The sequence below is a fragment of the Octopus sinensis genome, linkage group LG8, assembly GCF_006345805.1.
Source record: "Octopus sinensis linkage group LG8, ASM634580v1, whole genome shotgun sequence".
In the NCBI taxonomy this organism is placed as follows: Eukaryota; Metazoa; Mollusca; class Cephalopoda; order Octopoda; family Octopodidae; genus Octopus; species Octopus sinensis.
This window is the reverse complement of record NC_043004.1, coordinates 75993929-76020411: the sequence shown is the minus strand read 5'-3', so window position 1 is coordinate 76020411 and position 26483 is coordinate 75993929. Positions and strand designations below refer to the sequence as shown.

Sequence of the window (26483 nt, the reverse complement as noted above, 5' to 3'; positions counted from 1 at the left end):
GTTTTTCTTTTTTTTTTTATCAATTAAAAACGAGAGTAAACAACAGTTTTGGGAGACACCATTAACAATGAGTCATAAACATCATTTAATGTCTGCTGTCCTTGCGGGTATGGGTTGGACAGTTTGACCAGGGCTGGCAAGCTGGAAGGCTGCACCAGACTCCAGTCTGATTTGGTATGGTTTCTACAGCTGGATGTCCTTCCTAACGTCAACCGCTCCATGAGGGTAATGGGCGCTTTTACGTGCCACTGGCACAGGTGCCATTTGTGTGACACTAGTATCTGCTACAACCACGATTTCACTTAACAGGTCTTCTCAAGTACAGCTTATCGCCAAAGGCCTTGGTCACTGAGAGGTGATCAGTTGTGTGTTTTATATATTTTCTCTTTTTCTGCAGATGTTTTTCATTACTGTTTCAGTGGAAATCCAGCAGAGATATTTAAACTATTCCCAGTATAGCAAGAACACTGCATGATGGGGTTTAATATCATCCCTGACTGGCTCCTGCGCTGGGAGGAACATAAAAAGCACCCACTACACTCTCGGGGTGGTTGGTGTTAGGAAGGGCATCCAGCTGTAGAAATATTGCCAGATCAGATTGGAGCCTGGTACAGTCACTAGCTCTCCAGACATCATTAAACCATCCAACACATGCCAGCATGGAAAACGGATGTTAAACGATGACGATATCAAAGGCAGTTTTGGACAGGTTGGTACCAAAAGCGTTAATATAGTCCTATAAATGCAAAGCTCAAGAGAAAAACTGTCAATCATGGCTGGGACACTTTCAGTCAATGATGACCAAAGATCAAACAAAAAGAATGTATTTTGGGGTGTTTTCCCCATGGTTTTTATTTCAACTTTTTTGAAATTACTTTACAAAAAGGAACAAAGTTTATATTTTTGTTAGACAAAATTAAAAATGTCATGTGATTGTTTTGGAGTCATAAAAACACATCTGGTTCTACTTTGGACAAGCTGTCATTCGCAAATAACATTTCTCGGATGGGACTGAAATCTTCTCCACACCGGACGGGAACAACTTTGCTTCTTCATCTTCACGCACAGAAGGTACAACCATGCACTTGTCACCAGGCTAAAAGCAGAGAAAAGGAATATATTAAAAACCATTTTATTTTTCTCTTAGCCCTACTCAAACTTAGCAGACCCTTCTAATCAATGCCAAAATGTTAAAATAATAAGAATTGCAACAAATCAAACTCCCAAACATTAACAGAAGGAAACTAGAGAAAGTTTTGATTCTTTGGCATTCAAACCAGCTGCATCTGGGCAAAATATTTCATTTGTTTTATGTTCAAACTGGTCAGATCTGATCTGTCACACCTACCTAACAATGTCATCTCTATATATATATATATAAACATCAAAATGTCTGTGTGTGTGTGTGCATGTGTCCTTTATACAACTCCACAATTTTTCAGCTAGAAGGCTCGCACTTTCTATAGTCGTTCAAAACCGTCCAAGGGTGGTCGTGCACATCTTTACATTTCCCCAGTCACCCCGCAAAGCCATTAAAAAAAAAAATCAACAGAAGTGACTTTTTTGTAAATTTTCTATCCAAAACCCAATCAATTGAATGCCAGCTAGCTGTACGAGATTGATCAGAAATTTGGACAGTACTCGCGTGTATGTGCGCACGCACGCAGCTGTATATGCATGCACTAGCAATATGATCCGGCATTGTCGGGTCATAGTGCTAGTTCAAAAATAAATGACATCAAAATTTCAATGCTCCAAAAAATGCATGATTAATTCAAAAGAATGTGAAGCAACACATTTGATGGGATAATGTGAATGCATTGGAATAGTTAGTCATCTGCCTCTTTATTCTGAGATTAAATTCTGCCAAGGATCATCATTTAACATCCGTTTTCCATGCTGATTTGATGGTTTGACCAGAACTAAAAAGCTGGAAAACTGCACCAGGTTCCATTTGTCTGTTTTGACATGGTTTCTATGGCTGGATGCCCTTCCTAATGCTGACCACATTACAGAGTGTACTGGGTGCTTTTTATGTGGCACCAACATCAACAGGAACGCCAACCACTTTAAGGAGTGTACCGAGTGCTTTTTACATGGCACTAACACAGGTGCTTTTAAAGTGGCACCAACACCAGTGAGGCTGCCAAGTAACTTGCAAGACAAAGACCTTTTAGTTGAGAGAGGGACATCTTAGATAGGTAATTTATTTACCCGGAAAGAATGAAAGTGAAGGCACATGGCCCAGTGTTTAGGGTGTTGCACTGGCATCAGTGCTTTTTAAATGGCACCAGCTCAGGGTGCTCTTTATGTGGCACTGGCACCCATGAACTCACAAGACAGACCTCTTGGCTGAGAGAGGGAGTGGAAACAAAAGATTAGAGTATGATAAAGAGACAGAGGCAGCCCCCTTACTATTGAGCAAATACTTGGCTACCACCGTGGGAGAAAGTGGGGGGTGAGAGGGATAGAGAGGGAGAAGAGAGATGGACACTGAATTGGTTTTAACGACAGTACTTTTTGGCACCAGACACACACCACACACACACACACACAAATATCTACATACAGAGCACCATACGAGTGTGATCATTGCCAGAGCAGCTAACTGGCTTCCGTGCCAGTGGCACAAAAAAGGGCACCATTCAAGTGTGATTGTTACCAACATCGCCTTACTGGCACCTGTGCCAGTGGCATATGTAAAAAGATTCGAGCGAGGTCATTGCCAGTACCGCCTGAATGGCGCCCATGCCGGTGGCACATTTAAGCACCCAAGCACCCTACACTCTCGGGGTAGTTGGTGTTAGGAAGGGCATCCAGCTGTAGAAACTCTGCCAGATCAAGATTGGAGCCTGGTGCAGCCATCTGGTTTGCTAGCCCTCAGTCAAAATCATCCAACCCATGCTAGCATGGAAAGCAGACATTAAACAATGATGATGACAGACGGGGAAAGTGAGAGGTAGAGTTGATTGAACACGATTGACAAACACTTTTGCCCTCCTTATATAGGAAAGAAAAATATGCTCACACACATCATCAGAGAGAGAGAGAGAGAGATAGAGAGGAACATTAAAACATCGAATGTCAAATAGGCAGCACCAGAACAGCCATGCCCTAACATTTCATATCCATTTACTTTAAGAATATTTAATAGTCTGCCACATTAAGGGTATCCAGCAGTAGAAACCATGCCAAAACAGACAATTAGAGCCAGGTACAGCTCTTCGGCTTGCCAGCCCCTGTCAAACCATCCAACCCATGCCAGCATCGAAAATGGACATTAGATGATGATAGGATAGCAAAAAAAAAAAAAAAAACCTAATATCTATACTTACTTTCCAGTTCACAGGTGTAGCAACTTTGTGCTGAGCAGTCAGTTGGAGAGAATCCACCACACGAAGGATTTCACTGGGAAAAGAAAACCAAAACGTTTCAAATATTTTAAATTTTATGAAAATAGCATTTGTCAAATATTGGTTATTTGATGGGGAACAAAAAATTAATTGTGAAACAAATGCTCTTATAGTCTACTTATATTAGTGATATTTGTTACAAATTTGCAATACTAAAAGCTTATTAAAACTTCAATGAAAAAGATTCAAAACTGGATTTAATGACACCAGACAAGGTACAGTATTTACATTTGACAGATATTTGTCCTCGTCTTGTTTGTTGTTAACACAACGTTTTGACCGATATACCCTCCAGCCTTCATTAGGTGTCTTGGGGAAATTTTGAACCTGGACTCTCATTCCTAAGGTATTTTTCAATATTATTATTATTATTCAGGTCACTGCCTGGAATCGAACTCGGAATCTTGGGGTTAGTAGCTCGTGCTCTTAACCACTACTCCATATGACAAGGTAGTTATTGTTAAACAGCCACTTCCCTTAATACTACATTCCGTCAGTTGAAATGATGGGGGGGGGAATCAGTGAATTACTTGGTGACAAGTGGAGCTGATGTCACATAAAAACCACCCAGTACACTGTGCAAAGTGGTTGGTGTCGGGAAGGGCATCAAGCTGTAGACACCATGCTGAAGCAGACATTCGAGCAGTCCTCTGGCTCGCGACTCCTGCTGAACAGTCCAACCCATGCCAGCATGGAAAACAAAACGTTAAGTGACACTGAATCTTATGTGAGTAACAGATAAAAAGGAAAACGCAATTTACTTACTCAAAATTTCTTCCAGTTGTGGCTGGATACAGTATAGAGAGTTTCAATTTCTTATCAGGACCAACGACGAAAACCTACAAGATTTTAAAGCATATTTAATTATGAAACGTACAATTTAATTAAAGAAAAAACTTAAATGTAAAAACCATCGGCGAGCCTCGAAGTCTACGAGTTCTCTCCCTTACATATTCAACCGTGTAAAGTTTTTTTTTTTTTTTAATTCCAATAGAAAATGCGCAGTTAATCGGGTGGATTACTCCCCCTTGAATTGCGACTAGTTTCATTGAACGATACACACAAATGACAAACCAAGACAGCGAGCTGGCAGAAACGTTAGCATGCCGGGCGAAATGCTTAGCGGTACTTCGTCTGCCGTTACGTTCTGAGTTCAAATTCCGCCGAGGTCGACTTTGCCTTTCATCCTTTCGGGGTCGATAAATTAAGTACCAGTTACGCACTGGGGTCGATCTAATCGACTTAATCCGTTTGTCTGTCCTTGTTTGTCCTCTCTGTTTAGACCCTTGTGGGTAGTGAAGAAATAGGTATTTCTGAGTTCAAATTCCGCCGAGGTCGGCTTCACCTTTCATCCTTTCCAAGTCGGTAAATTAAGTAGCAGTTACGCACTGGGGTCAATGTAATCGGCTATCCCCTTCTCCTAAATTTCAGGCCTTGTGCCTATAGTAAGAAAGTTATAATTAAAGACAAAGAATAACAGAAAATACTCACAGCTCGAGCAGTTAATGGCATTCCAGCAACATCCTTTTCATCAGGGTCGATCATTTTTAACTTGGTGGCAAGGGTCCGGGTTTTGTCCGAAATGATAGGATAGGGAAACTCAGACAGCTTCGCATAGCTTTTGATATCCTTTGAAATTTAAATAAAAGAGGATACAAAATTGGATTAAAAAGATAAAGGGAGAAGCTTGTAAAACTTTAGATTGCACCTAAAACAATTTTGTCATATTCATGGTAAATTAACGTGTACATGCAGTAAACTCCCTCTTATTTGGTTCTCAAATAACCAGAACTCTCAAACATCCAGCACCTAGAGAAGTAAAAGAAAATGTGTTGTTTATTATGTTGTGTCTGGGGAGAGTCATTTTCTTTTTGTGCCTTATGTAACACACTCACCGTTTTTCTTATTTTTATTTTCCTAAAATTTTCATTGCGTCTTGCAACCTTTTCAATAGTCGACTCTTGAAAAGGTTTCAAGACTATTGAAAAGGTTGCAAGACTCAACGAAAATTTTAGGAAAATAAAAATAAGAAATAAGTGGAGATTTTACCAGTGAGTGTGTTAAATTATAAGGCGCAAAAAGAAAATTACTCTCCCCAGACAACAGAATATGCTTCAACACACGAACTCATCAAGAATCTTGCAAACCAAATCCAAAAACCAAATGTTTATTAGTCTTGCTAATTTGTGTGGTCATTAAAACAAAATAAAAAGCTTTTTGCTGTTGTAGTATGCTTCTCAAAGTAAAGTACATAATTTTATGCCAGTGCTGCCTGGCTGGCTCCCATGCTGGTTGCAGGTAAAAAGCACCCACTACATGCTCAGAGTGGTTGGCATTAGGAAAGGCATCCAGCTGTAGAAACTCTGACAGATCAGAGTGGAGTCTGGTGCAGCCATCTGGCTTGCCAGCAGCCCTCAGTCAAACCGTCCAACCCATGCCAGCATGGAAAGCGGACGTTAAACAAGGACAATGACGATGACGATGGATTTACGGTAGCAGTGTTTCGTTTTACATGGAACTGCAACAAGTGCTTTACATCACCAGCGTGACCGGTCCTCAACACTTCTGCTGTAGAGTACAAGAAAACCCGTACTCTGCAGAAGTTAGGACCAGTCCTAAGAGCTCTTGACAGTGTCACATAAAAGCGCCCCCGTGCGGTTCCGCGTAAGAGCACCCCCGTGCGGTGCCGCGTAAGAGCACCCCCGTGCGGTGCCGCGTAAGAGCACCCCCGTGCGGTGCCGCGTAAGAGCACCCCCGTGCGGTGCCGCGTAAGAGCACCCCCGTGCGGTGCCGCGTAAGAGCACCCCCGTGCGGTGCCGCGTAAGAGCACCCCCGTGCGGAGCCGCGTAAGAGCACCCCCGTGCGGAGCCGCGTAAGAGACCCCCGTGCGGTGCCGCGTAAGAGACCCCCGTGCGGTGCCGCGTAAGAGACCCCCATGCGGTGCCGCGTAAGAGACCCCCATGCAGTTCCACATAAAAGTGCCCAGCACTTATTAAATGGTTAGCATTAGGAAGAACATCCAGCTGCAGAAACCATACCAGCATGGAAAACCCTGCCAAATCAGATTGGGACCAGATGCAGTTCTCGCTTACCAGCTCTGGTCAAACCGTCCAACCCATGCCAGCATGGACAATGGTCATTAAAAGATGAATACAATGCATTTACAGTATCTGTGTTTTATCAGATAAATAAAACTTTCTCTTAAATTACAAGGGGTTGTCGAAACGTTCCTGGCTTTAAGGGTAGAAGGCCCAACCATCTGAGTTCTTTCACAGGGCTTACCTCTGTCAGGTAAGTATGTTGAATAAAATCATAATCAACTGATCCTCCTGCATTATCTTTTACCGAAAGCCAGGAACTTCCCAGCACTGCCTTGCAGAAGACCACTGGATGTAGTCAGCATTAATGAGAGACGTGGTGAACTTGGTCAGAGACAACTCAACACACTCCAGGTGGATGCTACCATAAGTACAAGTTAGGTAATATTTAGGCTGGATATGGGCAGTTTCGAAATTAAGAGGCTAAATATGGCAAGCCTCTTCGTTGCTGCAGTGGCGTCTGCTGTTGTACAGGTCTTGAGACATGAACACTGGCCAAGAAACTAAGATGGTGGATGGGTGCTACACAAGAATACTTAGGATGGCTTGGAACATTAACCCTTTTGATACCAACCTGTCCAAAACCGCCTCCGGCTCTGTAGTACAAATGTCTTGTTTTCATAAGTTCTGAATCAAAATCTTCCACCAAACCTTAGTCACAATTTATGTTCTTAACACTAGCTTAATGATGACTAAGTTATTTTACAAAATTCTTTGTTATGTTTAAAATAATTGAAAGAAACACAGAGCATCTCAAAATATATACGGTAACGAAAGGGTTAATCAGTATAGACTTAGGATGAAGAACTCAGAGCTGTACGAGATCCTCCCAAAAGTTAGCTTTAAAATAACAGAGGAGACTGAGGTTAGCTGGATATGCTCATTGTCATTCAGAGTTTGATACTGCACTCAGTACTCCTGCGGGAGCCCCTACACAGACACACTAGAAGAGGGAGACCGATTATGACATAAGTTGATGGCCTAACGACAGACACTGGTCTCTGGGAGACACAGGACATGGCAGCGATGATGAGGGACAAAGACCGCTGGAGAGAAGTTGTCCATGGGTCTTGGGAATTTTACACGCTCTAAAATAGAATATAGCAGGTCAAAACTTAAACAAAAAAATTTTTTAAACCAACCCTAATCCATCCATTGTGGCTTTCAACATCATCACAAGACAAAGCACAAAGTTTGACGTTTCTCTTGGTAAATTCTGGTACGAGCTTGCAAGCCTGAGACAGTTCGGTGGTACATACAGGAGTATAGTCAGCAGGATGAGAGAATAAGATACACCACCTGAAAAGAAAAAGGGACAACGTAGAATGGTGATGATGATGATGTAGAAGACAAATAAATAAATATTGGTTTCAAGTTTTGGCACAAGACCAGCAATTTTTGGAGGAGAAATAAAGAAATCTTTCCTTCTCGAGCCATGTCAGGCTCATAAGGGCCAGTTTCCTGGTTTTAGTGGCAGAGAAATTCTCCACCTGGATGTGATGCCAGTCACTTACAGGATTACTCATTTTTTTTTCCAGCTGAGTGGACTGAAACAATGTAAAATGAAGTGTTTTGCTCAAGAACAACACATTGCCCAGTCCAGGAATCGAAACCACAATCTTATGATCATAAGTCCAACACCCTAACCACCAAGCCATGCGCCTCCACAATTCTGGGAGGAGGAGACAAGTCAATTACATCAACACCAGTATGTGACTGGTACTTATTTTACTGACCCCAAAAGGAGGAAAGGCAAAAATGACCACAGCTGAATTTGAACACAGAATGTCACTGCCTCACGGAAGCAGGGACAAGTGACCAAGACCTTTGGCGATATACAGTGCATGAGAAGATCGTAGTCATGGCCAATGCTGGTGTTTCGTAACTGGCACCCATTCCGGTGGCACGTAAAAAGCATCCACGACACTCTTGGAGTAGTTGGCATTAGAAAGAATATCCAGCCTTAGAAACCTTGCCAAATCAGATTGGAGACTGGTGCACCCCCCCCCCACACACACCAGATTACCAGTTTTCAGTCAAACCATCCAACCCATGCCAGCATGCGAAACAAACCTTAAATGATGATGATAAATGTAAAGATGGACAAAATGCTGCTAGGTATTTTGGTTGGCATGGTAACTGCCTTGAGATTTCAAATATTGGTACAACACCTGCAATTTAGGGGGTGGAAATAAGTCAATTACATTGACTCCCTTTCCTTTTCTTTATCTTACTTGCTTTAGTCAATGGACTGCAGCCATGCTGGGGTTCTTGCCTTGAGGGGTTTAGTCAAATGAACTGACCCCAACACTTGTGCTTCTTTGAGTCTGGTACTTATTCCAACAGCTTCTTTGGCTGAAGTGCTAAGTTACAGGGATATAAACAAACCAACACTGGTTGTCAAGCAAAGGGGAGGGACAAACAAACACACATAATATATATATTAATTGATATCCTAAAACCAAGGTGCCACATAAAAAAGCACTGGTGATGGTGCTAAGTAAAAAGCCCCCAGTACATTCTGTGAAGTGGTTTGGTTGTTTGTTCCTTCTCAAGCCATGCCTGGCTCATAAGGGCCAGTTTCCCGATTTCCTTGCCGTATAGGTTCCCCACCTGGACGGGACGCCAGTCTGTTACAGGTGAGCTGCAAGATGCAGGAGGAAAGAGTGAGAGAAAGTTGTGGCGAAAGAGTCAGCAGAAGTTCACACACATCGCCCGGTCTGAGATTCAAACCCGTGATCCCTCAACTGCGAGTCCGCTGCTGTAACCACTAGGCCATGTGCCTTCACTGTGAAGTGGTTGGCATTAGCAAAGGCATTCAGCTGTAAAAACTAAACCTAAACAGACTATGGAACCTGGTGCAAGCCCAGGCGGGTTGCTGTCAAGTCGTCCAACCCATGCCAGCATGGAAAATGTTAAATGATGAAGATGCTTTTACACACACACAATGATGGGTTCCCACGCGATTTCTATCTACCAAATTCACTCACAAGACTTTGGTCGGTCCAGGACACTAGCCCAAGGTGTCACACAGTGGGACTGAACTCAAAACCGTGTGGTTGGAAAGCGAACTTATTAACCACATGGTCATGCCAGCAGATATTCTTCAGAAGTCTTAGGAATGAAAGTATTCATGTTTGAATGTTTTGGTTCAGCACAGACACAAAACTTAAAACTACGAAGCACTTAGTCAAGGATCATCTCGACCTTCAGTTGAAACATGCAGTGGGACTGAACCCGGAACCATGTGGCTGAGAAGCAAACTTCTTACCACACAGCCACACTTCTGCCTAAAAGTAGATAAAAAATTTTCTTAGCTGGACAATCAGGTCAGATGAGATTTAGCATTAGATTAAACCGAAATGCCAATGTATTCCATTCCTGTTTTTAAGAAAGAAAGAAAAAACACTAAAATATATACAAGAACAGAACAAGCCTTCCATTGAGTGACCTGACATACTCAGGAATGGTGGTAAGGACTTCTTAGCTTTTTAGCCATCAACACAGAAAGCTCTTCCACAAAACAGTCTTTATTGGTTTATACAGAATGGCATGACCCAAAGAGATAATGTGTGTGGTGGTTCGACCTGCTAGCAATAATAGCCAAATTTCTCTCAAATCTCACTACTATATAAATAAAAAAAAGGACTATGCAATAATGTAAACCAAGATATACTTATTTCTTTACTACCCACAAGGGGCTAAACACAGAGAGGACAAACAAGGACAGACAAACGGATTAAGTCAATTATATCAACCCCAGTGCGTAACTGGTTCTTATTTAATTGACCCCGAAAGGATGAAAGGCAAAGTCGACCTTGGCGGAATTTGAACTCAGAACATAACGGCAGACAAAGTACTGCTAAGCATTTCGCCCAGTATGCTAACGTTTCTGCCAGCTCACCAGATATACTTGTTGGGATGTCATGGTTTGAGATCTTTTCATCATATATCTACTTGATTAGGCCTGACCTGGGGCTAAAACATCAGCAACACTGATGTATATTTGCTAACAGCCATCATAGCAAATAAAACCAGGTCTTAAAAGCTTCGAAATGGAGGAAGAAAATATATAATAATTACTTTTGTTCCAAAAGTAGAACTGTTCAAAATTACATAACATGACAGATGGTGGAAATGTCAAATACTAACTTCCTGACAAACTGTAGGATGTTAATTATTTCCACCAGATAAAACTCTCCCATCACCAAGAGCCAACATTTTTTTACCCTTGGTTCTCTAAAATAGTTGTTCCCAAAGTGGGCAGCACTGCCCACCTCCTGGGGGAAGTGGAAAGATCAAGGGGGGCATCAAAGAAAAATGGGGTGATAAAGGGGTGACCAAAACGGAGCAATGGATGTTAAAAAAATAATCTATATATATAAAGTTGGAGTTGTCTGTGTATGGCAGGTTTGGTAGCCTTCAACTAACACTATCTTCCCCCGAGACCCTGGAGCGCAAGTTGACCAAAATTGAGTATGATAGAAGACGGCTTGCTCTTCCTTCCATAGAAGAGAAAATTCAAATCGGACCATATTAACACCAAAAATTATTTACATCAAAAAGGTGCTTTTTTTCTATGAAAATCCTTATTTTTTATGATTTTTTTTACTGCTGTGTCGCCAGTTTTCGGTGTGTTTCAACCAGAAAAATGTTCACTTAAAGAAAATAACAAGCTACATAATGCAAAAATTTTTACTTTTCAAAAATTCCAATTCTAAAGGGTCGAAACAAACCCGAGCAATGCCAGGCGATACTGCTAGTAATAATAATAATTAAAGGGTTAATTAGGTTAAGATTTATTTGTGAAATACAGTTGTTTTGAATTTGCAGCAGAAAATGGTCAATGCCTGTGTTGGGGAGGGGCACTAGAAATGGGGCCTTAGAACCAAGGGGGCAGCAGCCTGAAAAAGTTTTGGAACTATTGCTCTACAATGTCTATTGAATATTTTAAGAAATGATAGGTGGGAATGGATTGGTAGAATCATCAGAGCAGCAGATAAAATACCATGTGGTATTTCTTTTGGATCATTATATTCCGAGTTCAAATTCTACTGAAGTCAACTTTGATCAAATTACAGGTTGAAATGCACAAGTGTTTCGGGCCCAAATCTCTGATGAAGCTACATGTAAGAAAGAAATCATGACATGGTTAGCCATGGCAAGAACGTCTGTGGTCAAGCTTAATAACATCTGGAATAGCAAAACTTGTCCAAACTTATTTAGTGTGAGCACTCGTTTGGCCAACAGACATTTATGGTTGCAAAGTATAGACTCTTAGCAAATTTGAAGAGAATACAATCAATGCATTTGAAATGTGGGTTTATAGGAGAATGCAACAAGTCTCTTACAAGGACCAGTGGACAAATGAATAGGTGTCATAACAGGTAGGTGAAGGATGACAATTCCTGAAAATTGTGGAATAAAAACCAGAAAAACAAAAGCCTGTCTATTATTGTCATATTTGAAGAAGCAGAGGCCTAGAAACCATTAACAACATCATCATCATCGTTTAACCGTTTTCCATGCTAGCATGGGTTGGACGGTTCGACTGGGATCTGGTAATCCATGGAGGCTGCACCAGGCTCCAGTCTGATCTGGCAGTGTTTCTACAGCTAGATGCCCTTCCTAACACCAACCACTTCATGAGTGTAGTAGGTGCTTTTTATGTGCCACCGCACAGGGGCCAGAGGAGGCTGGCAAACAGCCACGGTCGGCTGGTGCCTTTACGTGTCACCGACATGGACGCCAGTCAGGCAGTGCTGGCATCAGCCACATACAGACGGTGCTTTTTACGCGTCACCAACACTGGTATCTTAACAACAATTTCCATTTGATTTTTATTTTGATGTTGGTGTTGACATACTTGACTCAACAGGTCTCCTCAAGAAAAGCGATTCACTCTACGATCCAAGGTTAACACAGCAGGCCGTCCTGCGAGCCATGAACTCACTTCATTTGTTGGGTCTTCACAGTCACAGCATAGGTATCACAACTACAATATCCATTCGATTTGTATTTTGATGTTGATGTACTTGACACAATAGGTCTCCTCAAGCACAGCAGGCCGTCCTGCAAGCCATGGAAAAATAATGGCAGCAGATCAAGAGGTAGGCAAAGAGTAGAAAGGCAGCTGAAGAACACAATCAGGAAGACTTTAATGAAAGACTTTAATACATTGCAGGTGCACCAAATATGGCAGCGAGTCCTGGTGGAGGTATTGATATAATCAACCACACCCATAAAAATCTTACCTTGAGTGTTAGATATATTTCCAGGCAGATGTGACAAATGCTTACATTACATCCATCATCTATTACCACCTGACCATCATGTCTTGTTCCACTTCATCGGCGACCAGAATGGAGTATTTGCTCTTCTGCTTTTTGTAAAGAGTCACACCCCATTGACCAGACAGGTCATTTGTTATCAGCATCCGATGCAAGGAGGACTGAGCATGCCATGGATAATGATGTATAGACATGTGCTGTGGCTGCAACTTTTCCAATGTTTACTTGGACAGTGAACAGGTGTGGTTGCCATTTCTTGAACATGCTCTTCCACACCTTGTTTCTTTGACTGAAACTACAGCCCTGGATCAAGCACCTGGCACTGAATGCCATCAGGCGTTTACATCCCTCCACCAGTTGGCCAATGCAGTTAGTGGATGTTCCATAAATGGGCTTCCAGTTTCCATCTGCCAAATTTACTCACAAGGCCCTTGTTCAAGGTGGTGTGCAGTGGGATTGAACCTGGACTGCATTGAATTGCCAAAGGCTAGGCCAATGGTTCCCAACCTGTGGTCTGCAAACCTCTGGTGATCCGATAAGGTAGTACTAGGGATACCGTGAACATCTTAAGTTAACAGATCGTTCAATAACCTGGGGTCAGTTGGAAAATTCATTTAAATAAAAGGGGTCCTTCGTAGTGAAAAGGTTGAGGACTGCTGGACTAGGCCTAGTCTTTTGTTAGGTTCATACAGCAGGCTTTCATTCAGATGTCATTACTGCCTTGAGTAAAATAGTTTTTCACATTGGTGACATTGTTTTTATGTCTGTTGCTTACAATGTCTTTTATATTCCAACAAGGCAGGGATGAGAAATATTGCAAAAAATATTACAGACGCACATAACAGAATGACTTCAAATGACTAATACCTGGTTTGGGTATTCAGTTCACAATTGTGAAGTTGTGAATTTGATTCCCAGCAGTATGTTGTGTCCTTGAGCGAGGCACTTAATTGTACTTAATTGTATTTCAAACGGCCAGCTTTGTCGAAAACAGTCAATATAAAGACCATCACCCGGGAACAAAAAGAAACAAACCAGCCTGGGGGTACAAACAAGTGTAAGGAAAACGAATAAGAAAAAAAAATATGCGCTGACGACCCGGGGGGGGGGGGCTTTCAGAACATTCACAAGATCCAATTTTTCCGTCATAACTTCAGGTAAATTGGATATATATTGATTTTTTTTTTTTTTATGGAATCCCACGTTTTTGGTTATGGAGGATCTGATTCTGAAAAATTTTTTTCAAAATTTCACCTTTTCAAAATTTCCCCCTGCCCCTCCATCACTTTTCACTTTTTGGGAATTTGTTTTTTTTTTTTTTTTGGTGAAATATGTAAAAAAAAATACAAAGATTATGATGCTTAAAAAATGTAAAATTTCAATTTTTCAACAACAAAAAAAATATATATATACACACACACTCAGGCCTTCAAGCAGGCTATCCACATGCTAGAAATAACAGCCAAATCTCAGAAAACCGTGATAACATAATGAAATTTTGAAAACACAATTTTTGAAAAAAATTTTTTTTTCAGAATCAGATCCTCCATAACCGAAAAACCATGGGATTCCATATAAAAAAAAAAAAAATTTTTTTAAATCAAAAAAAAAAAAATCAATATATATCCATTTCAACTGAATTTATGACAGAAAAATTAGATCTGTGAATTTTCCAAAAGTCCCCTCCCCACCCCCAGGGTCGTCAGCCTGCATTTTTTTTTCATATATGTTTTCCACACATTTGTTTGTACTCCCAGGCTGGTTTATTATTTTTTTTTGTTCCCAAGTGAAGGTCTTTATATTGAACCTGAAAACTACGTTAAGGGTATGCTCGTCTGCGGAGTGCTCAGCCACTTGCATATTAATTTCACGAGAAGGTTGTTCCATTGATCAGATCAACTAGGACTACCATATGCAAATGATGCTGAATCTCCCTGAGAACTACGTTAAGGGTAGTACGTGCGTCTGCGGAGTACTCAGCCACTTGCACATTCATTTCACAAGCATCCTGTTCCACTGAACAGATCAACTAGAACACTCATCAGTCTAACCGACGGAGTACCAGTTTAATAGCCGTTGCAAGTACTACGCCCCTACTAAACAGGAATAAATAGATCTCATTCTGTTAGATTCTTCGGCCAACAGATCTTTAAATGTCTGTAAAACACTTGTTTCAACTTAAATATTTAAGATAACAATCTTGGGTCAGTCACAGCAAACAGGTCAAAGATAATACTTAGCAAAAAAAGCAACAAATTCGTACACACTTCACAGTAATTGCTAAACCACTTCAATAATTACGCATGTAAGGGGGTGATAAGAGCATTTCAGCATTGTTTTATGATTCACTCTGTTCTTCAGCATTATTATATTTTAGCCCATAGTCGAACCGGATTTAGCTGGGCCAATAATCAGATGTATTCCAGACGTGACTCACCCTGGTCATATACAGTGGTGGTGGTGGACTATTTGAGGAACCTATCATCGTTATCATGTAATGTCCAGGCATGATCTGGATGGATTGACAAGAGACGTAGGACAAAGTGGTGAGAAAGGATCCATGGGTGTTGGGACTCACAGTGGGGGGTGACAGAGAGACCAGGACTCCTGGTGGTTTGTTGTGCTTGAAAAGACACAAGCTAAGTGTGGTTGTCGTGGCATACAGGCCTGTCCCCTGCATTCCTCTCCAGCTGAGCATTCTTAATCTTGCAGGCTCAGGTAAATGCAGCCATACCTATTTCTTTACTACCAATAGAGGGGACAAACAAGGACAGACAAAAGGATTAAGTCGATTACATCGACCCCAGTGCGTAACTGGTACTTATTTAATCGACCCCGAAAGGATGAAAGGCAAAGTTGACCTCGGCGGAATTTGAACTCAGAACGTAGCAGCAGACAAAATACCGGTAAGCATTTCGCCCGGTGTGCTAACGATTCTGCCAGCTCGCCACCTTAAATGCACCCATACCAGTGCCACATAAACACACCCATATCGGTGCAGTGTAAAAAGCACCCAGTACACTCTGTAAAGTGGTTGGTGTTAGGAAGGGCGTCCAGCTGTAGAAACCATGCCAAAACAGACATGGAGCCCTTCTTGTTGTTAAGCCTTACCAGTTCTTCAAGTGAAAAGGACCCTAATTTCACAATGCTTCATGGACAATTAGTTGAAAAGAAAAATGACAATACTTGCTTGTAGTTTGCAATTTTCAGAGAAGCACAAACAGAAAGACACATACACACAGACAGACACACACACACACACACACACACACACACACACACACACACACACACACACACACACACACACACACACACACACACACACACACACACACACACACACACACACACACACCACACACACACACACACACACACACACACACACACACACACACACACACACACACAGACACACACGCACACAGACACACACACAGACAGACACACACGCACACACAGACAGACACACATAGACACACAGACACGAGGCTCCTTAAGGTTCCATCAACTAAAATTAACACATCTTTTGTCAGTGAGGAACTACTAGAGTAGAAGTGGTACCTTTTGGTGGTGTTTAGTGGGATTGAACCCAAAACTTAACAATGCAACACATGAGTATTCAGTAACACACCACACAACAATGGTTGGAATTTGTCGTATTTTTTTATTACCTCAAGATATTTCAGGTAACAGAAAAATATGCTGCTTGTTAGAGCGACCTGTGAATTATGAGAAATCACCACAAAAGAACATAGAAACTACATTTAGATTATCTTAACGATCTTTGAGCTTCGAATATCAGGTGAACCCTCTCAGTTTCAATGTCTAATCATATACAGAGTTATTTACACCACAAAACTTTTTAAAAAAAAAAACAATGACCTGAAATTCTTTTGTTTCAGTCATTTAACTGTGGCACTGCCTTTAATCAAACAAAACTTCAAGACTTATTCTTTGTAAGCCTATTACTTATTCTATCGGTTTTTTTTTTGTCGAACTGCTAAGTTATGGGGGACGTAAACACAGCAACATCGGTTGTCAAGCAATGGTGGGGGGGGGACAAACAGTCACAAACATATATATATATATATATCATCATCATTTAACGTACATTTTCCGTGCTAGCACAGGTTGGACATATATATATATCTATCATCATCATCGTTTAACGTGTATATATATATATATATATATATATGTATAAATATCATACACACACACACACACACACACACACACACACACACACACACACACACACACACACACACACACACACACACACACACACAATGGGCTTTATTCAGTTTCCTTCCACCAAATCCACTCACAAAGATTTGGTCGATCCAAGGTTATAATACAAGACACTTGCCCCAAGTGCCACACAGGTGGGACTGAACCCAGAACCATGTGGTTGGGAAGCAAGCTTTGTACCTACCCAGCCACTCCTGTGCCTATATGATTATGATCAAGCACGCAACCAGTGATAAAATTTAATTTAGGTTGAGAGAAAGGACAAGTCACAGAAGAAGAATGTCATTCAAAAGTGGTGAGAGTGTAGGTTATATTGTACTTTAGATAATAGCTTTCTATTGTTTTTGGTTTTTTAAAGGACAAATTATAAACTTTGAACTTTACCTGTCTAAAAAGAAATATTTAATCAGCTTGGATGGCAAAAATTTACAGTGCTTCAGTCTGCATCCTGGTTTCAAAACCCAGTTGATGTTGATGTACCAAAGGAAAACTAACGTTAGACCTTCCAGTTGTCTGTGGATAGGCATGGCTGTGTAGACACAGCTATGGCCACATAGAAATGGGCATGGTTGTGCAAACATGGGCAATGACTATGTGGTAAAGCTCACTTTGCAACCTTGTAGTTTTGGGTTCAGTCCCACTGTACAGTACCTCAAGAGTCTTTTACTATAGCACCAGATTGACCAATGTCTTGTAAAGTCAATTTGGTAGATGGAAACTGTGGCGAAGTGTTATATATGTGTGTGTGTGTGTGTGTGTGTGTGTGTGTGTGTGTGTGTGTGTGTGTGTGTGTGTGTGTGGTGTGTGTGTGTGTGTGTTTGCCACTTGACAACTGGTGTTGGTTTATTTACATCCCCATAACTCAGCAGTTCAGCAAAAGAGACCAACAGAATAAGTACCAGACTTGAAAATAAGTACTGGGAGTGGGGGGGGGGTCTATTTCTTCAACTAATCCAGGGGTTCTCGACCATTTTTTTACATATGGACCCTTTTGATTACTATTTTATTCTGGTGGACCTGCATAGCCATTCAATGTTTAAAAAACTAGTTTTAAAGAGATTTCTTTCAAAATTCCAATTTTGTTTTTCACACATGAACTTTTGTAGCTTGAACCATGTAAAATGTTAGAGAAAGAAACCCAGCTGTTTCTTGCAATACATAGCAATGCATATATCTAAAGCAAAATATTTTCAGGGACCCTTTATATACTGTTGTGGATCCCTGATTTACTATTTTGTTATGTGGACCCCAAAAAATCATATATAGACCCTCAAGGGTCATATGGAGTCTGACTGAGAACCACTCAACTAAACCCGGCAAGGCAGTGCTCCAGCATGACCACAGTCCAATGGCTGAAACAAAAGGTAATTGCTTCTCCATGCAATTACACTGGTTTGCTATTCCTCTTACTATGCTCTTCGGTGGTGCTCTCGGCCATTAAACATTTCCATTGAATTCGACATAATCCAGTTATTTCAAGTGTCATCATCATCATTGTTCAACGTCCGTTTTCCATGCTGGCATGGGTTGGGCGGTTTTCTGACTGGGGACTGGCAAGCCAGGAGGCTTCACCGAGCTCCAATCTGATCTGGCAATGTTTCGACAGCTGGATACCCTTCCTAACGCCAACCACTCCGTGAGTGTAATGGGTGCCTTTTATGTGCCACCGGCACGGGAGCCAATCAGGTGGCACTGGCATCGGCCACGTTCGGATGGTGCTTTTTACATGCTACTGGCACAGAAGCCAGTTGGGGGGGGGGGTTGCTAGCACGTGCCACTCGTATGAGAAGCCAATCAGGCAGCACTGACAACAACCCATGCATGAATGGTGCTTATTGCTTGCCACCAGCATGAGAGCCAGTTAGGTGGCATTGGCATCGTTCGGATGGTGCTTTTTACATGCAACCGGCACAGAAGCCAGTTGGAGGGGGGGCTGACACCAACCACGTTTGCATGGTGCATTTTACGTGCCACCAAGCACAGGGAGCCGGTCAGGTAGCACCGACAACGATCCTCGCATGAATGGTGCTTATTGCTTGCCACCAGCATGAAAGCCCGTTATCACAACACCAAAAGTAAAGTTGCCATATCTATTTCTTTACTACCCACAAGGGGCTAAACAGAGAGAGGACAAACAAGGACAGACAAAGGGATTAAGTCGATTATATCGACCCCAGTGCGTAACTGGTACTTAATTTATCGACCCCGAAAGGATGAAAGGCAAATTCGACCTCGGCGGAATTTGAACTCAGAACGTAACGGCAGACGAAATACGCCTACGCATTTCGCCTGGTGTGCTAACGATTCTGCCAGCTCGCCGCCGTGTTGCCATATCACGAGATGGAATGAACAAAGAATTCAGAAACAATGAACCATTGCAACGAAACTGGAACAAAGGAGGTGGAAAGCACAAAGAGGATAAAAATGATATGAAAAATTGGAAATAATAAACTCATACATTTTTTTGTTCAAATACTAAAACTATTTAGATTAATTATATCTTTACAATAAGCACAAAGTTGAGCTTTTGTTGTTTCTTTTTTTTAAACTGGTTTTATTCGTAGACTGGTGAATTCAAAGGAGTGGCTATAATAGTACATGTCATCAACGTTTTTAGGTTATCAATTGTTTTTTTTTGTTTTTTTAAATTGCATTTTTTTATCAAATAACATATTCTGACAAGAAAAAGTTAAAAGTATAAAAGACCAAATTATTGAGAAAAAGAAAACCCATAACTACCTCACCAAGGAAACGAAAAAAAAAAGAAAAAAAAAAGGGGGGGGGAACTGAGCAACAGATGAAGGTGGGGAGTAGATCCCAGACCAAATGGCATGTTTAGCCATGCCTTGCAAACATGATTGCAATGGTGTTGCCATGAAGAATGGCCAGCGGCACTTGCTGCAGCAGCCACCCCACTCACACGGCTTATTTCTCAGCCAAGTCAAAATTATCCTAATTTTGCAGAGGAAAATTGGCAGTGCAGGGTCCAAGAACACCTGAGGTTTCAGCTATGACCGGCACAAGCTGATAGTGCATGGTCAGGCTCCTGAATTCATTTATTTTTCTCTCCTCTGCATTACGGTCAACGAGACTTGGGTTTGTGGTTGATGCAGAGAACTTGTCACCACACTTCATCTCTCAGGTTAGGGATCTGCCTCCCTTGTATGGGAAAAGGGTAATTCCATCAAGGTGCTTACCATCCCTACTGTCAAGACCTGCTGACTCCAATACTGACAATGGTATTGACTTTGCTCTAAAAAGAAAGCTTCACTGCTTGCATGTAACTGGACTTTGTTCTTTTGTACCAGATTTACGACACTGACACTTTCTGGCAAAAGAACGAACAAATTGTAGTGTTGATTTGAAACTGAACTGCTAGGTAACCAGTGATGCATCATGACCAAACCACAGTGGTTTCACATGATTGGTCAATTCAGCAACCAATCAGAATAAAGTCATGTGATTCAATCTTCTAGAATTTTCTCGTGCCTTAAAAGGGCTGCTTTTGTTGAGGCAGCTGCACAGTTTCTCCAGTCTTGCTACAGCCAGATGACCCAAGATGACAAGACAGAGAACAGGAAGCTCTGTCACCAAGAATATAGCACAACTGTTTCCAGTCATGTTGGGCCAATCACATGTTGCCATATGAATAAGGTTTGTCGTAAACTCCAAACAGTAGCTCTCTTCCAAGATGTAATTACTGCTGTCAATAAAATCCTGTTAAAATGTTCACCGACGTTGTTCAGTTACTTCATGCAACCCAAAAACCTTATTTTCATTCATCAACTCAACCAATCACCACCACAGACCCCCAACCAATCACCACCACAGACCCCCAACCAATCACTACCACCAGACCCACCACCAACAAGCACACCGAGTGACAAAGCCAATAAAACAAATAAGCAAGATGAAATGTAGAGGTTCTATACAGAAGCCCAACTGGGTGTTGGTTTTAATTTCAACAAACATCACCAGTATAGAACATCACCATTATCATCGTTTAACGTCCATTTTCCATGCTGGCATGGGTTGGACAGTTCGACTGGGGACTGGTGAGCCAGATTGGTTGCACCAGGCACCAGTCTGATCTGGCAGTATTTCTACAGCTGGATGCCATTCCTAACGCCAACCATTGAGTGTAGTGGGTGCTTTTTACATGCCACCGGCACAGGTGCCAGGGGAGGCTGGCAACAGCCATGATCGGTTGGTGCTTTTTACATGCCACCGACACGGAAGCCAGCCAAGGCAGCACTGGCATTGGCCACATTTGGATGGTGCTTTTTATGTGCCACCAGCACAGGTATCACAACTACAATTTCCGTTTGATTTTTATTTTGATGTACTTGACTCAATAGGTCTCAAGCACAGCAGGTCACCCTACAATCCAAGGCAAGCACAGCAGGCTGTCCTGCGATACAAGGTACTTTGGATGGGTTTGGGGCTGGTTATGTGAAGCTGGTGCAAGAAACAGCCATGAACTAACGTATGTTCATTAAATCCATAGTGTGGAAGATATCATTACAATTGTTACTTGACACTCATTTTCCCAGATGGAATTTGTTGAGGCCCCCCTTCTCACCGACCCTCACTACTTTCCAAATAAGGTAATATTTATGCATTGTCAGACGTTTTTCCATGGAAAACTGGAAACAAAGAACATTGCCTGCATGGCAGTGATACTTGCTTACAACTGTCACGTGAAGGCAAGGAGACAGTATTAAACACCTGTATTATATATACAACACACACAATGGGCTTTTTCAGTTTCTGCCAACAGAACCTTCCAAACCTTTTGGCCAGCACAAGGCAATGATAGATATTTATCAAAGTGCTATGTGATTAGGAGACAAACTTCTCACCACCTAACCATGCCTGAACCTTATTCTACAACAAAAATTTTATAACTATTAAAAAAATTGAAAGTATTGAGTAATAAAGCCAATTCATTTTTTTAAATGACTTTTTCAGTAATTTAAAAAAAAAAACCCCTTTCACTTGATATGTGATGTTTCTTAATCTCTGTCCAAAATCCAACATGGCTATTTCGTATAAGACCTTCCATGAGAAGGATTATGTAAATATATCTGGATGGCCATCATTTTTACCAAGGATCATTAAGAAATAAAATAGAAAAAAAAATCAGACAGGGAAGTTGACTCTTGTTGGAAAGATTTTGTTAAATGTTAATTCATGCAAACATGGGAAAAGCCAATGTCAAAATGATGATTTATATAACTGAGAAGTGTTCTTAGATTACTATATTTAATGAGTTAAAATTATTTCGATAATGAAAGTAAATTGCAAGGAACTGTGGGTTTTATTAGCAAGTAGAAAATGCAGTTTCCAGCAGAAGATTGGTCTGGAATCCAGACAGCTAAAAAGAGAGAGGTGGCTGTAAATTGAAGAGAGACTGCTGATGGAAGCCTTTCACAAGCGAAGGCTAATTTATTCTCTGTCCCACTTCAACAAAGCATTAGAGGTGAAGGGATTAAACACTTGTGACCCAGAAATACCTGATGGTACAGAAGGGTTTCTGACATTGTGATGGGCACAGAAAAGACTTCGGAGTACTTCCTGCAGTTTCTGCATGGAACAAAGAATCTCCGATGTTTATTTCATATCTAAACAGGTTAAAAGTTGGTTCACTTGATTAATCCCCATACTTAATTGGCACTTGTAATTTATTTTATCGATCTCGAGGGAACGAAAGGCTACGTTGATTGACTGTGGCAATAAAATACATTTTAGGGATCTTTTCGGTTTGAACGGCAGTTTTTTAAAATAATTTCCACGTAACTAAACACTTTTAAACTTCGTATACTGGTAGAATGTGTTTATAAAACATCTTTTTCTCTTGGCTTTATTGAGAAAATTCTATAGTTTGTAAGATATTTGTTGTTTTTTTCTTCAATTTCTGCAATTTCAACCAATCACTGACACTGAGGTAAAAAACATTCTGTGCCGTATGAATATGTCCCTCGTTTAAGAAACAGATTGGGTTTACTTACATTTCTGAAGAAAAAAAAAAAAGATACCCTTCCCCCCACCCCAACCCTAAAACAGATTGAAATGCAATAGATCGATACTAGGGTCATAATTATGGGTGACAATTACATATGACACCGCTAGAAAAAACTGCCGGTCAAACCGAAAAGATCCCATTTTAGCGATCAAAACAGATGAGATCATTGTCAGTAAAGAATGAACACCTAATTTAAAATATGAGAGATTTAGCTCAGTTGCCAGTTAAATGTATGAACAAAAACTTTAGATATATTAAAAAAAAACAATTTTCATTGATTTTCTTACGTGACAAAAGGATAATTAAGAAGAAATAGTGTGTTTTGTTGCAGTCATTAGACTGCGGCCATTCTGGGGCACCGTCTTCAAGAATTTTAGTCAAACGAATCAACCCCAGTACTTATTTTAAAAAAAAAGGCGATCTTTCGTCTCTAGTAGACCTTTCCGTAAAAAAATTCTTTTTTTTTTACATATGGGCTTGCGGGACTTTTGCAGTAATATACATACATATACACATACACCGAGTAAAAAATTTCAGTTATCTCTTTCTTTCACACACACTAACAGAAGCACTTACACAACATACTGTCTGTCTCCCACACCCCATCAAACACACACAGACATGTCCATCAATGCTCCCATGCAGGGTAACTTCAAAAGAACTTCCTTCGTCATACAATCGCTTTCTCTTAGTCTCTTTCGCTCTCATTACTTCAAAAGTTCCCGCAAGCCCATATGTAAAAAAAAAAAAAATTTTTTACGGAAATCGACGGAAAGGTCTACTAGAGACGAAAGATTGCCCCCCCCCCCAAAAAAAAAAACTTACTGTATCGGTCTCTTGAACAGCTAAGTTACAGGGACGTAAACACACCATCAACGGTTGTCAAATAGTGAAGCGGGGACAAACACAGACATACACGACGGGCTTTTTTCGGTTTACGTCTACCAAATCCACCCACAAGGCTTTGGTCGACCAGAGGTTAAAGCAGAAGACATTTGCCCAAGGTGGCACGCCGCAGTGGGACTGAACCTGGAACCATGTGCATGCTTCTTATCACGCAGCCTATACACTTCCCCGCCAAATTTTCAGGCCTTCTGCCTACAGTAGAATTAATTATTGTGATTATCCATACTGGGTGTCTGTGCAACTCTAAAGCAGTATTTCTCCATTCAGGGGCCTGAAAAGGGGGCAAATTGCCATATTCCATAAAATTAAAATTGAACATTAACTAAAACCGTTTTAAACATTTAAAATTTTATTCAAAAAACACGGCGGAAAAGGAAAAAAGATATGAAAGCAAGCTATTTTGTCGGTCTTCTCGTGGAACGAAATTGCCCTGAAGCATTTCTTCCATATTTTTACGTTCCGAGTTCAAATCCCGCCAAAGTTAAAACTTTGTATTTTATCCTTCCATGGCCGATTGAATAAAGTTCGAATCAAATACTGGAGTAGATGTAATCAACCAACACTCTCCCGCAATATTTCAGGCCTTACGAAACAATACAGAGTATTAATTTAGTATTTGTCAGAATAAGAATCGCTGTATAGGGATTCAAGAGAGACACGTATTTAGTCTGTGGTTGTTCGGCACCAGAAGAATCTTTGACAGAGCAAACACCTACGAGCTAAAAGCATTCCAATGGTGACCATCGCTTACGTAATGGTATCTAGGACTACGTTTACTTAAATATCCCTCTTTTTCTTTTTTGGAAATAATACGGTTAATGTTTACAATATTACCCAGAAACGAAGTTTAACAAATTAACCGATGATACAATGCAATTTGAGATTTGGCTGCTATTTTTAGCAAATTAAAATCCATGTTGAGATTCCTTCTAGCGTTGTTTGTCTGGTCCTAACATTGTATATAATTGATAGATTATTATATTAATATAAACTGGGAGAAAAAAAAAATTGAGACAAGACCGGTAGTTCAGCTTCCTTATATTCACACACACACACGCACGTAGGCCACTGTAACATCCTGCAAAGAGGACGGAAAGATGTGATTTGGTTGCTATTTCTAGCTGGTCCAGCAGACAAACAAGGACTCATTGTTGGCATGCGAGATACAAAATAGTGAATTTTAAAAACTTCGACATTTCACACATAAATAAACCACAAGAGACAAAATAATTGGGTTTTTTTCTTAAAACGAGGAACCATAACGTATTTTCTGTAAATTTCATAAAGGAAACATCGTTAATTCTTATTTTCACACAACCCGTGACTGAAGTTGAGAATATTACTGAGAAATATTAGAAGTAAATGACGTATAAACAGCAGAACTACTAAATTAGCAAAGAAGGAGATGAAAAGTCATTCATTCTTGTCCAGAAACCACCGGCTGCCACTCGCAACGATGTCGAACACTTCACATAAAAAAAGTTCCCCCCCCCTCGTTAAATGAAATGGGGAGAGGGCATGCACCCGTAATATTTATCAATTATAAATTATCTGAGATGAGAATAAAATAATAGAATGAAAGGAAATTAAAAGAGGAGAAAATAGTCATCCTTTTAGTTTCGGAGATTTAAGCTTTCTTTTTGGTTTTGCAAGTGAAATATCGGAACCCAATTAACCCGTCCAACACCGCCCTTGGTGCTACGATGCAAACTCGTTCTATTAAATAAAAATCTATCAAACTTCAATGTTAATTTATCCTATAAATAATTAATGACAAAGTCATTTTACTAAACACTTCGTTATTTTACTAAATACGTAGCAATTAAAAAAATAAGAACTTAAAGCAACAGAAATATAGCAAAATGAAATTGTTGTGGAAATAAGTTTTTATAATAAATGAAGGACGCACATTTACTGTTCAGTGTTCGGTCAACAACATCACTTAAAAGAAAACCAAGAAATCTAATATTATCGAACAGTGGGGGAAAAAATCGGTAAATCTATCGGGGCCAACAATTTTAAACTTGTTATTCACAAATGACAATAATCTTTTCAAATACCTGACCACCCTTAAGGGGAGTCGGTGTCCTCTGCATTTAGTTTAACACTTCACTCTTAAAAGACAAAACAGTTTTTTGACTACTACAGAAGCCCCAGGGTTTATGATTATAACAAGAATTCCAAATTTAATACATTTAAAGAAGAAGAAAAATATCGCTTATAAAAGAAACTTACGAATCTCCAACATATTCGTGGAACACCATCGACCCGTGGGTAGTGTCAACAGTAAAGTTGGGGAAAATTTCACCGAGATTTACCATGGTTTCTTTTTCTATTTGTAATTAAATGTATGTAAGATATATGTGTCTTTTTTTAAATGGAGTGGAAACAATTCAACCGACTGAGTCTGCTGTCTGTCACTATGCGAATAAGTGCAGATATTGCCGTCACTAACGGCGAAGAAAACAACGTGTTCGCTTTATAGATTGTG

At 40.6% G+C, this 26483-nt stretch overlaps 1 protein-coding gene across 1 annotated transcript; it reads right to left on the bottom strand.

The window, feature by feature from the left end:
• Positions 1-848: 848 nt before the first annotated feature.
• LOC115214980 (peroxiredoxin-6) lies at positions 849-26483 on the bottom strand. Its single transcript, XM_029784079.2, has 6 exons — positions 26228-26483; positions 7654-7810; positions 4905-5042; positions 4179-4252; positions 3336-3408; positions 849-1096 (listed from the first exon to the last, which is right to left on the bottom strand). Exons 1-6 carry the CDS (start codon positions 26311-26313, stop codon positions 965-967), a joined length of 660 nt encoding a protein of 219 aa, XP_029639939.1. The 5' UTR covers positions 26314-26483; the 3' UTR covers positions 849-964.

Coding starts and splice junctions, on each gene's coding strand:
- LOC115214980 (XM_029784079.2), bottom strand. CDS start 26,313: ATGGTAAATCTCGGTGAAATTTTCCCCAACTTTACTGTTGACACTACC. Junction 7,811..26,227: donor CACGAATATGTTGGAGATTC/GTAAGTTTCTTT, acceptor TTTTCTTTTCAG/GTGGTGTATCTTATTCTCTC. Junction 4,253..4,904: donor TGCCATTAACTGCTCGAGCT/GTGAGTATTTTC, acceptor AAAATCTTGTAG/GTTTTCGTCGTTGGTCCTGA.